This window comes from Melanaphis sacchari, unplaced genomic scaffold (genome assembly GCF_002803265.2).
Source record: "Melanaphis sacchari strain LSU unplaced genomic scaffold, SCAv2.0 Contig23_pilon_pilon, whole genome shotgun sequence".
NCBI classification, from domain to species: domain Eukaryota; kingdom Metazoa; phylum Arthropoda; class Insecta; order Hemiptera; family Aphididae; genus Melanaphis; species Melanaphis sacchari.
The window spans coordinates 1,911,091-1,923,672 of record NW_020271114.1 but is presented as its reverse complement, the minus strand read 5'-3'; the positions used below and the strand labels follow the sequence as shown (position 1 = coordinate 1,923,672).

General features: G+C 25.4%; 2 protein-coding genes across 2 annotated transcripts; both read right to left on the bottom strand.

Annotated features, from left to right (window-relative positions):
* Positions 1-4,288: 4,288 nt before the first annotated feature.
* On the bottom strand, positions 4,289-6,226 carry LOC112594610 (Golgi pH regulator). Its single transcript, XM_025339496.1, has 2 exons — positions 6,067-6,226; positions 4,289-5,857 (listed from the first exon to the last, which is right to left on the bottom strand). Exon 2 carries the CDS (start codon positions 5,716-5,718, stop codon positions 4,354-4,356), a length of 1,365 nt encoding a protein of 454 aa, XP_025195281.1. The 5' UTR covers positions 5,719-5,857; positions 6,067-6,226; the 3' UTR covers positions 4,289-4,353.
* A 1,788-nt stretch (positions 6,227-8,014) lies between these two features.
* Positions 8,015-12,027, bottom strand: LOC112594584 (26S proteasome regulatory subunit 10B). The gene is made up of 8 exons (XM_025339444.1): positions 11,734-12,027; positions 10,059-10,138; positions 9,959-9,998; positions 9,659-9,894; positions 9,445-9,594; positions 9,043-9,267; positions 8,818-8,980; positions 8,015-8,269 (listed from the first exon to the last, which is right to left on the bottom strand). The coding sequence occupies exons 1-8, from the start codon at positions 11,834-11,836 to the stop codon at positions 8,079-8,081; spliced, it is 1,188 nt and encodes a 395-aa protein (XP_025195229.1). The 5' UTR covers positions 11,837-12,027; the 3' UTR covers positions 8,015-8,078.
* Between the last annotated feature and the right edge of the window lie 555 nt (positions 12,028-12,582).

The window sequence follows — 12,582 nt, the reverse complement described above, 5'->3', positions numbered from 1 at the left end:
TTGCCAGACTCCTCAGCTTCACACTCGTTTAATCCATAATTAGTTAAAAATAAAACTCAATGAAAATGTTCAATTCCACGTATAGGGAGTATAATATTATAAATTATGATATTAAAACATGATAGTTTGTGATGTTAGTGTACTAGATGACTTAGGGAAGTTTAAATATTAAATATAATCATTTGTGATAGGGGAGTAGATCCTGATAATAGGCTACCAAAAAAATTGAATATTACAGTTGAATTGTTTACCTATTATAAATTATAATAGTACCTATATAGTATATATTTTAGATTTTAAATTTTTTGTGAGTACACAAATAATAGTACAAAAAAATGTTTCGATATTTAACTTCAAAGATAGTTACTAGAGGTAAATTTATTGTTCATCCGACATGTATACATATGCTATATACATATATGCACTCACCGAGTAGGTACTGACCATCGAGGTGTAAGAACATACCTATTCAAACAAGTAATAAGCGACAGACCTGATTTCCATACCACAATCTTGTGAGTTGTAAGTTGTGTACCTACCGAGAACGATTCTTTTCATTCTTGTAAGCCAATCAAGTCAATCAACACCAACCTACAACCGGGTACGTTCTTGTTCATAGGTATAAATTTACCTTATTAGAAGGGGAGGGCTAAAATAATAAAAATATAACAGGCCCGCGGAGAGCTTCGCCCCCCGCACCCCCTACGTTTAAATTTTACAATTTTATTGTAACATTTATTTTAAAAGATGTATATAAATACTTTAAAATTATTTATTTAGTAAAACCATATTTAAATACTTATATTATTGATTAAAGCATTTTTTTTTCTTTATTAATTTAACATTATTTATGTGCATATGCAAAATTCTTAAGAATAGTCTCCTTGTTAATATTTTTGGTATCGCTTTTTTCTATAAAAAAAAATAGACACTTGATTGAATCTATCTTGTGACATAAACATTTGTAACAATTGTAACCACGTTTTTATCCGACGCATAGCAGAGAAACTTCTCAGTTCTCTCACACGTAAAGGAACTAATTGGTAATGTTAAAGCTATTTTATACAGATGAAACAAGTTTGGGTAAAAATTTACATGTAAAATAAGAAAGGCTGTTAATTTGTAGGAAAGTACTGTAATAACGAGAAAATATGATAAAATAAAATAAAAATAAAAAAGTTAAAAATATATCAATGGAAGGTGGCCAGACAAACACGAGGGACACAAGCCTTAGATGTAAATCCGATGTTAATAGTTATTGAATACACTTGATCTCATGTTATTACCTTCTTCCTGTTCTTCGGAGGGTTCTCAAGGTCTTGTATTCGAGAATGTAATCAAACACACCGTTACATAAGTTAGATGGTAAAAGAACCAGGAACCTGTACTAACAATAGGTAGGTGTGTTTTAAACATGCACTTTACCTGATTCGCGACAGTGAATTCTTATTGTAAGTTCGTCGGAGAAAGATATAAGATGACACAAATCACGAAACGCCTTAAAAAAAAACTTAAATTTAAATAAGAAAAACAACTGTGATTTGACTTATAAAAAAAGAAGTCCAGCTGTCGCTCGCAGTATCTTGTGTGTGTGTGCCGTGTGGTGGTTTTGGGAAGAGCTCTTGCTCGCTTGTCTGGTGCACCTGCACTTAATAGTTTAGTCGGTGCTCATGTACTGATAAGAAACGACGACTTGGTCAAGCCAGCCAGAGTCGCAGACGGCACCATCAAAAATCTCTGCGTTTTCTAAAAAAATAGGCTTTCTCCTAGGCGATAGAGACCCTTATTGGACCATCTCTTGTCTCTGGCGGCACACGAAATTTGGTCACACGCTTTGCGGCACATTGCCACAAATCATGTGTCAATCCCTTCGTGACCATATAAGTCGTTTCTTTCATCATGGAATTTTAATCTGCGTGCGACAACTTGACCGTTATTTTATTTATTTGAGTTTTATAGTTATAAAATATACAGTGATGTGTGAGCCTATCATTACAATAATTTAATTTTTTTTTTTTTGGCGATTGTGAAACGTAGCTCTGTGAGTATATAATTTGAATTATATAACAACGAATACATTTATGATTTATGAAACTTTTATATTGCATTTGTTGACCTTTTAATTTTTAAGTCATTTTTTGAATTTTTAGGTCATGTTTTCCTTTAATAGTTAATTTTCAGGTATTCTTAGTTAAATTTCGTCAATTAACATCTTTAAAAACATAATTATTAACAAAATAAATATTAATACATAAGAAAAAAACAATTTTAAAAATGTTTCAGGTGAATAAGTATTAAATAACATTCAAATTCAATCAATATTTTAAATATTTTGCATTTTAAGTGCATATTTTATTTCATTTTTTAGTACATTAAATTTACAGCTCTAATAATAAGCTGTAAGTTATTTGCTGTTAATTTTTTTGAAGTACCATATGTCTGGATTATACAATTTTTAGTGACGGCCATTTGAGCTTTCAATGAATTAACAGAAATACTTTACAAATCCTAAAAAAATACGAAATATAAAATTAAATGTTAACAAATATATTAAGTACCTACATGGTTCTCATAGAATATTATTGCTATATTTACTTTATAACGATCAATGAAGTAAGTACTTTGTTCAAAATTTAAATTGAAAAAGTTATTGCTATATAATATTAACGTAGCTCAATCATTTTAATTTTATTATAAATTTATAATACATTATAATCCATCCATAATGCATGAACCTTAAACGTTCACATAATACATACCTAAAAGATATCCTGTTTAGGAACTACTTAGTACATTTTATAATTTTCTTAAATAAAAAACTTTAAAAAACATGAAGAGGGGCTAAATCCCCCTAAGCTCCTCCCCAATTTACTTCTATGTTCTTACTTCGCAACGAATGTAGTTGGTACATCTGGGTCAAAAACTAACTCAAGATACTTTTAAAAATAATCAGGTAAAAAAAAAAAGAAATATCAGGGAAAGACGGTTATTTTAGTATAAAATCAGTTTTGAAACAAAATAAATTTTATAAAATATTATAATATATAATTATTACTTAACATGACATGATTTTCAAAGTATTTTAGCTCTTGTTTGCTATTTATAGATATTTAAAAAAAATTATAAAAGTACTTTTTTAATGAAAAGTTGTGTTTTCATTCGGTTAGTATTTTCTCAGCATTTTTTAAAAATAAGATCCTATAATGGTAGAAGCAATCTACAATCAATGCAGATTTTCATTCTTCAATTTTCCTATGGTAACTTACAATTGTAAAATCTAAATTTCTTATTTGAAACTGTTGGAATATAGGAACTTGGGTCTCATAAATTCAGTTGCAATTTTTTTTTTATATTTTTATTATACATTAAATTAAAAACATGGACCTTCTGGACCATTAACCGATAGCCGATGCAAGATTTAATATATCTGTACATAATAATATAGATTAAGTGTTCGAATAAAATAGTTGATTATTAAGGTTTTTTTTCTTTTTTTTATTAATCAAAATCTTAGCACTTAGTATCTACACTATTGGAACAAATAGAGGAGGGTTGAGGAAACATATTCCAATTTTTCGCCTAGTCCTACAATTTAATAGTTAATAACTAGTACTAAGCATACTGCATACATAAATTTTAGAAAATATAGAGAAAAAGCTTTAGTACGCCCAAAATAATTGGGCATTTAAACTTATGATCCATACCGTTTATTACTAATGTAAGAGAGGATTAACATTTTTTTGCGTTCATAAAATATACTACAGTAAATAAATACCTACATTATTTATTTTAAATATAATAATAAATTAAATTAACCTCATTTTATATTTTGTAGTTACCCAGTGGAAAATAAGTATAAAATCAATTACTTATTTCACTCATTAAAGCAAATTTCCAAGTCATTGATCTTTATTTACACACTCAAAGGCTGGCCACAGATTAATTTTTAAAAAATGTTAATATATAATTTTTTTTGTACAGCTAATTCATAACAAAATTAAATGTTAAAAAATTTCTTACAAGTTAAAATGTTGAATTAGTTTTAAGATTATAAAAACGCATTTTTGGGCATTTAAGTAATATTTATTTTATACTTATACATACATCATTTTTAACCATTTATGAGATCATTTAGAATACATTTATAAAAAATATTAACAGAAAAATAAAGTATTCTATTAATTACACATAAATAATATAAAATTAGATTTAAGTATTTAACTTATCACTTATTAATACTAACAAATAGTTGTTTATTTTTTATATATAAATCACATTCAATAGTTACAATCATTAGGTATATATTTGGTATATATAAATATAAAATACATCAAATTGAATAATAATTAAACATTAAATCATAGGGGGTAGGTCTACCTTACTTTGTTTATGAGCAAACGTTAAAAATGTTAGAGATGATACTGCACTGACTAAAAATATAACATCAAACCAACGATGATAAAAACTAAACTGTAGATCACCAAGTACTTCTGTAATAATAGCTCTGTATTCAGCTGGCATGTTCATACGCATTAATAATACGGATGATACAAAATACATACCCATAAGTTGAGCAAATATTAAAACAATAATATTTGATGATTTACTGCTAGACAATGCATAGAAAAACTTGGTTAAAGTTAATAGGAGACCTCTTATTGAAGTAAATGCAATACATCCAACCAATAAAAATGATACATGTTGCGACCAAAATGATACATCAACATCAATGCCAACCAATTCCACTAAAATCTCCATTCCTCTTGTAACTGGATCTTTTTTTCCCACTCTTTGTAACATTATATTTAATGTGGATATAATTATTTTCCATACACAATATAATGAGAAAAAATAACCTAGAAAATTGAAATATTTCCCTTTCCATGTTTTGGCCCAAGCAGTACGTTCCAGAGTATTATTCAGATCATGTGTGTCCAAAAATAAATGTCTACTAAGCTCTTCTAATGCTTTAATATCACTTTTAATTCCTCTTAAATCACTGGATACATTGGACTTGACTCTTTTTAACATATCCATAAATCCAAAAGTGCTTACACCAGCATTAGTTTCTGCCAATAAAATTTTTTTTTTCTTAGCAGTAACAACATCTATTGTTTGAAGAAGTTGTTTTTCCACATTTATGACATCATCTCCAGTGACTGCTTTTATAAAATATGCCATTGAAGTATAAGGGTAGTTAACAGCACCAAAACCAGATAATAATGCCATGACTGTTACACCAATCACACCAATTCTGCTGATGCAGTTTTCTATAAATAAATGGCCTTTTTTCTCTTGAGGTAACATAGGAAATGGATCACCAATTTTCCAAAATAAGAATAAGTATAATATCCAAATAACCGACGCCAAAATTCCAACTTTTTTTTGAAAAAATGGGTACATATTACTCAAAGTAAAATAACATAAGTAAAATGGTATAAGTACAACAACCATAAATAGCATCTTGTAAAGTATTATATTCCAAAATATATAGCGAGAGCTGGGGACTAGTATACCAACAATTTCGAATATGATTAATTCAAACATTGTACAGGATAAACAAAAAGTGACTGAGAATATTAGTTGAATTGTTTTATGATGCACTTCATAATCTTTAAATAGTTTCTTGACAAAATATACCCAACCACACATAAAGAATACAGTCTGTGAAAGTAAAATTACTAAGACATCAAACATAAAATGTGTACTGAATTCCATATTTACGGTTAATGTTTATTTGACACAAATTATTTACATAACTATTTTACTATGCTCACGGTATTTTCTGCATCATCCAATCATACAACATTTTGTTCATATAAACCATATTAGTATCAATGAAGTGGACATAAAAACACTACAATTAAGAAAAAAATTGTTAACATTCTATTTAGTGACAATAAAAAAAAAAAAAATTAGTGATCAATACAACTCCTAAATAATTTATTGAATGTATTTGTTTAATATTCAATTTAATACAAAACGTCATTATTTTAAATTGTAATGATTCACAGTGATTGAATGGTTCATTTACTATAGGTAGGTAGTAAATTAATTATGTCTCACCCAAGAATTCGTTCATTCGACTTGAAGTGAAAAACGTACATTAATTTCCAATCATTGATTGAAACTAAGTATAAACTGTTCGACTTTTAACAACTATAATAAAATTGTAGTTAACTATTTAATAGTTCTGAAAATTGAGTTTAAAATTGAAATAATAACTTTTAAAATTAAGAATTTTTTTACACACGTAAGTTTTTTGTAGCATGATAAGAAACATTATATTAATTTTTGATATCTCGATTATGGGTAACTGATAAATGATAATCATAAACATAATTTTGTATAATCTGTATTTAAACGTATTGCTTTTTTAGGGCATTTACTGCAAAAAATTTCTCAACTTTGGGAGAACGCTAATTGAATAACACTAATAACAGTTCATTTTAACCATTTTATACTGTCATACTGATGTCATTAATTATTAGTAATTAGAAACGTTATCAAAGGATGCACAGATTTATTCTGTGGCACAGACGTCGCCATACTCAACATATAATATTTTTATTTTTTATTGTTATTTAAGCTACCAATATACATTATTATAGCTTAACAGTTACAAGTAAGGATATAACTACTATATAATATTATATTATTCATATTATGTTTACAAGCGCAACAATAATGACATACATGTCATCCGCCGCATATCTAGCGCACTTCTTGTCATTGCAACACATTATACTATTTAAAAGTATTCCAATTTTTACAAAATTCGTCAATATCACGAAACTTTAAAAGTTATTTTGTAGTTAAAAATGCATACATTTTTATGTAAGATATAAAATACAAAGAGTACCTTTATAGATTCCTCAGTGTTTTTTTATTAAAAATTAAAAAAATCAAACATTTCTTATGAGCTTTTTAAAGTTAAACGACATGATATATTCATGCAAAAAATAGTAATTGTTATATTGAAATTCAAAAAATATTTGTAGACATTTTTTACCATTTTGAATATTACTTACTAGTGGATTAGATATTTACTAATAGCAAACATATAAATATAAAATAAAATATCCTAAGAAATATAGGCTAATGACTTTCATCACTTAGAATCATTTTTTTGAATCAATAATTTATCATTATATTTAATTTTAACACATTTATCATAGTTATCTATTCAAAGACAAAGCACACAATAATAGAGCAACTTCCTGATATTTTTAAACTGTTGATAAGTTTCAAGTAGTAAAAATGTGACTTTATTGAAAAATTAAAAAAAACAATTTAATAATTACCCAATTTTTCTTGAAAAGAAATAAACTGATTTAAGCTTGGTCTGCACAAAGACAATATAATTATGATATGAATTTAGCTTTTTAAAAACAATTTAAATAGTCCCTGTATGTTTCAATGCCTAACTGTCTAAAAGAATATAATTCTTAGGAATATTTTAGGTTTTAAAAAAAAAATAAAAGATCATCATATACTTGTCAATCCAGAGAAAATAAAATTCAACTAAATTTATTATTTGACAGTCAACACACTGGTATAGAAAGATTAGCCATCCTTTCTGAAAATTGTAAGTGATAGGAAAGTTAAATCAAAGTTTTATTTTGTTGTTGGTACTATGTGTAGACTCTGCATTATTTACATAAATTAATGCAATTTTTCATAAAGAATCAAATGCACTAGACAAAATATAATTAAATAATCAATGTTTGTTTTCAGAGTTAAAATGTATTGATAATATAATTTACATAAATTAGAAAAGATAAAATCATCATTTGTGAAAGATGCTTAAATTTATTTCAACTAAAAAACTACTTTTATTTAGCTTTCAAATATTTACCGACTTAAACACAAAAATTGTTTTTAGAAAATATTATTGATATCTTTTACAATATTACAAACACAAAGTACAAAAGTAATATTTAAAATGTATACAAGTAATCATAACAAATTATGCTATTGTTTTATTGATGAAAATTATCATATTTTTTTGTTAATACTTTAAATACATCTCTTACCAGTAGATTATTGATAATATTTTTTCTTACTAATACAAATATTTATATTGGCTTATAATCTAATTTAGATTCCAAATTCTTATTATCTGATACTTTTCTTACAGCTTTCATGAAATCTTCATGAGTTACATAATCTTTTTCAGCACGTATAGCAAAAAGACCAGCCTCTGTACACACATTACGCAAATCAGCACCATTAAAATTATCAGATAATTTTACAATAGCTTCATAATCTAAAAAAATAAAATATTTTTAAATTAATTGTAATGTTAAAAAACTAAAATTATTGATAAGCTATAAATAGAGTAGCCCTCTTTTTAGATTAGAAAGTAAATAATAAATTGTATTTTTAATAGATAAAGTACTCATAGTTTCTACTTTTTATTTTTAAATAGTCTTTCGCCACATAAAAAAAATCTAAAATTTAGATTTTATCTCAGATTTACATGAAAAACATCCAAGTAAAAATAAAAATATAAAATATAAAAAAAAAATTCTTAGTTTTAAATGTATATCTATCTATAGTAAATACTTTTTTAATGTAATTTATGTAATGAAATATTCATTAAATAATTTTTAAATTATTATAGTATCTTTAAATATTGTTAAGGCCAACTCTTTTCTAAATAATTTATTGCATTTTTTTTTTAATAGAGAATCAAATTGTTTATATAATAAACATATAAAGCTTCCTCTTTAACTAAATTTTATGTCCAATGAATCTAAAGTAATTATAAAATAATAACGTATTATGTATCAATAAGCCTAGCTAATTACGTACCAATCTCTCCTTGTTTAGTAATAGGAGCTGCATGTATTTTCAAAATATCCAAACGAGCTTGTTCATTAGGTAATGGAATTTCAATTTTACGATCTAAACGTCCAGGTCTTAATAAAGCAGGATCTAATGTATCTGGTCGATTAGTAGCCATAATCATTTTAACCTATTAAGTAATTATAATCAAGAAATTGATAACTTTATAATAAATAATAAATAATTACATACTTGACCTAAAGAATCAAAACCATCCATTTGATTCAAAAGTTCCATAAGAGTTCTTTGGATTTCACGATCAGCAGATGTTCCTTCAGAAAATCGGCGACCACCAATAGCATCTATTTCATCCATAAATATGATACATGGTTGATGATCTCTAGCATAATTGAACATTTCTCGAATGAGACGAGCACTCTCACCAATATATTTATCAACAATTGCACTAGACACAACCTAAATTAAAAATATAAATTTTACTAAAAATTTAGGAACATAATAAATAATACAGAATAATTTAATAATATAATAAATACATTTTAAAATCAATAAATCAATTAAACGTTAAACAATGTACCAAACATTGAAACAATATTAATAGATAATTTTGAACTTGTATAATAAATAACTAACTTTTAAGAAATTGGCATCTAGTTGACTAGCTACAGCTCTAGCCAGTAATGTTTTTCCAGTACCCGGAGGACCATAAAGTAAACAGCCCTTAGGAGGAGTTATTCCAACACGTTGGAATAATTCTGGATTTAACAATGGTAATTCAATAACCTAGAATTATTAATGTTAGGTTTTAGATTGATTAAATATAAGATAAAAATATAAAAATATATACTTCTCGTAATTCACGGATTTGTTCAGATAATCCACCAATAGCTGAGTATGTAACTTCACCAGGATCTTCATGAGACATTTTATACACCAATGGATCTACTTCACGGGGCAAATAACGCATAACAGTCAATGTAGTCATATCTAATGCCACTCGAGTACCAGCTTTTAATTTTGCTTTATCAAGTTGACGTCGACATCCAACTACATAGCGTGGGCCATTTGTTGCTTTTACAATAACTAGTAAATTAATATCACTGTTAATAAATATTTTTATCTTCAATTTAAATTTAAAGAAACTTACATTTGTCTTCAGTTAATTGTTTTAGTACTTCACCTACAATCTAAAAATAATAGTTTAGGATAAATATTCAATTTTAGTATAGATAAAATGTTTAACTTACTTGACCAACACTTTGAAGAGCTTTTAAATCATTTTCAGATTTATCATATTGTTTTGTTAGTTCTTTTGCTTGTTCTCGCACTGTTAAGTAAACAAATAGTATATCAGATACTAAAATATACCTAAGACTTTAAAATTAGTTAATTGAATAAAATAACAGTCATGATAATATTATAAATGCAATCTAATAATGTTATATTATGTTTCTTATTAAATACACAGAAATGAAAATATATGTTTATTTAAATGTTGCATAGTAAGTAGCTTAAATTTTATCTAGACATTTTTTTCTCACAAACAATAATAATTTTTTATCAAAAAGTAAACAATATAAGTTATAAGTATAAAAAATCAGCTTTTAATGAATTATTATAGAAACGTTTAAATATTTAACAAGACTTAAATTCTTAGCAAATTTAAAATTTGCTTTTAATATTTTAATACTAATAATTTAATAGTCTTTAAATTTCCATTAAGATTGATAAAACAAATTATTTTTTTTATTTTTATAATTTTTTTTTTTTAATAATTATTTGTTAGAAATTAAAAACCTGTTATTTGTATCACAGAATAAATAATATAAACATTATTAACAAATATAAACAAAAATAAACACTTTTTTGAATAAAAAGATACTACAATAAAAAAAAAGAAAAAAAGTAAACTACTAGTAGGTACTACTTGCTAAACATTAGTGTCAAGTAGATCACTATAATGAGTGTATTCAATTTAAATTCAATGAAATATTATTATAGACTAAAAACAATTTTGAGAGTAGATGGTCTCTCAGCTTATTTCATTTTTGATATAGCTATTAATTATTTATTTTCGGTAGGATGATTCAATATTTAATGAAAACATTGCGTATTTTATATTATTAAAATTAATAAATATATATAAACCACATTTTATTATTTAAGTCATTCTATATAATAAAATAATAAGTATCAGTTTTAAATTCCCCACGAATAATGTTTATGATTTATAAAAAAAATAGTTAACATAGTTATTTATTATTACAGACAAAATTTTGTTCAAATTTGAACATAATCAAATAACTTTAAAAAATAATTGTACAGTTCCAATAGAAAATGCTTAAGGAGAATACAAAAGATTTTATAATTTTTTTATTGTGATTTTTGTGATTAAAACAAATGTTGTAATAACTAACTTCAAATGCATATACAAATTTGTGCAAATGTATTAATTAAATTTTCAAGAATCTTGACCCATCAAATATTTTTTTATTAACATTCATAGAAAAATTGAAAATTTCTCATAACTATAAATAGCTTAAAACGAATAAAAATATTAAGAAAGTGATATCATATACATTAAATATAAATACTTAATGAAGATCTCAAATCTTTACGGATATTCGTTTTTAAATTATAATAAAATAAAGAAAACAATTTGGTCAAAATCTGGTTGGTTAAGCATGAAAATTCTATTTATTTCTTAATTTGTTGTTTGTTTTTACCCATTTTAAAAGTGCTATGAATGTATTACATTTATTTTATTATAGTATTAACTAGATCCAATGTTATCCAAAGTCACCGTCATAGTTGAAAATAGAAGCGTTTTATTGACTACTTACCACAAATGCACGAAAAAAAACCCCATTGCTCCGCAGAGAATCTAAAACATTATGCTTAAAAATAAAATATTTTACTTACTTCCTTTTAGACGGCTAGAAATCTCTTTATGTTCAATAAGCTTTTTACGATTTTCCTGTAGAATCTTCTCCCTTACAGGATCAACTACGATTGCCGATGACATGTTAATGTAATTAGTTAGTCGAAAAAAAAAATAGTTGTATTATATGAAATTTTTAAAACTAGAATTTCAATTTTAAAGGGAAAAAATAAACAGTATAAAATAGTTCTTTTATTCGTATTTTCAAGAAGTATTGTCGACCCTTAAGTTTCACCAGTTCAGTAGTTCACCATTCACAAGTCACGGTTTGTCTTATCACGATGACTAGCACAATACACAACTATATAACACAAAACTTACTGTTTACAATAGTTAACCATGGTTATGTTATATATATTTACTCTTTGCAATTTCACAAACAGTGAACAAACTATAATAATGTAATAGGTACTAGATTTTATTAAAAATAAATAATTATTAATTAATAAATATTATAATTAAGCACATTGCACAACAAAACCTAATGAAAACTAGAGAGCATTTTTAATAATGAATTTTAATGATTTATGATCGTATTTAATTTGAATTCAATAAGGAATGAACTACTTATAAGGAATCATGTATTATATTTTCAAAATTTAAAAACAAAACAAAGAGTGAATTTTTTAACTACAAAATAGCATTTTTTATAATTTTGACTTCATAAGCGCATACAAATATTGGGCAACCGTATTTTTAATATTTTTACATAGATAAAACGATAAATGACAAACTTAAGTGGAATATCGTAATAAATTATCTAAAATTTTGAACCAGCGAATAACTATTTAACGACAACTAAAAATAAATAAATTCATATATATATATAT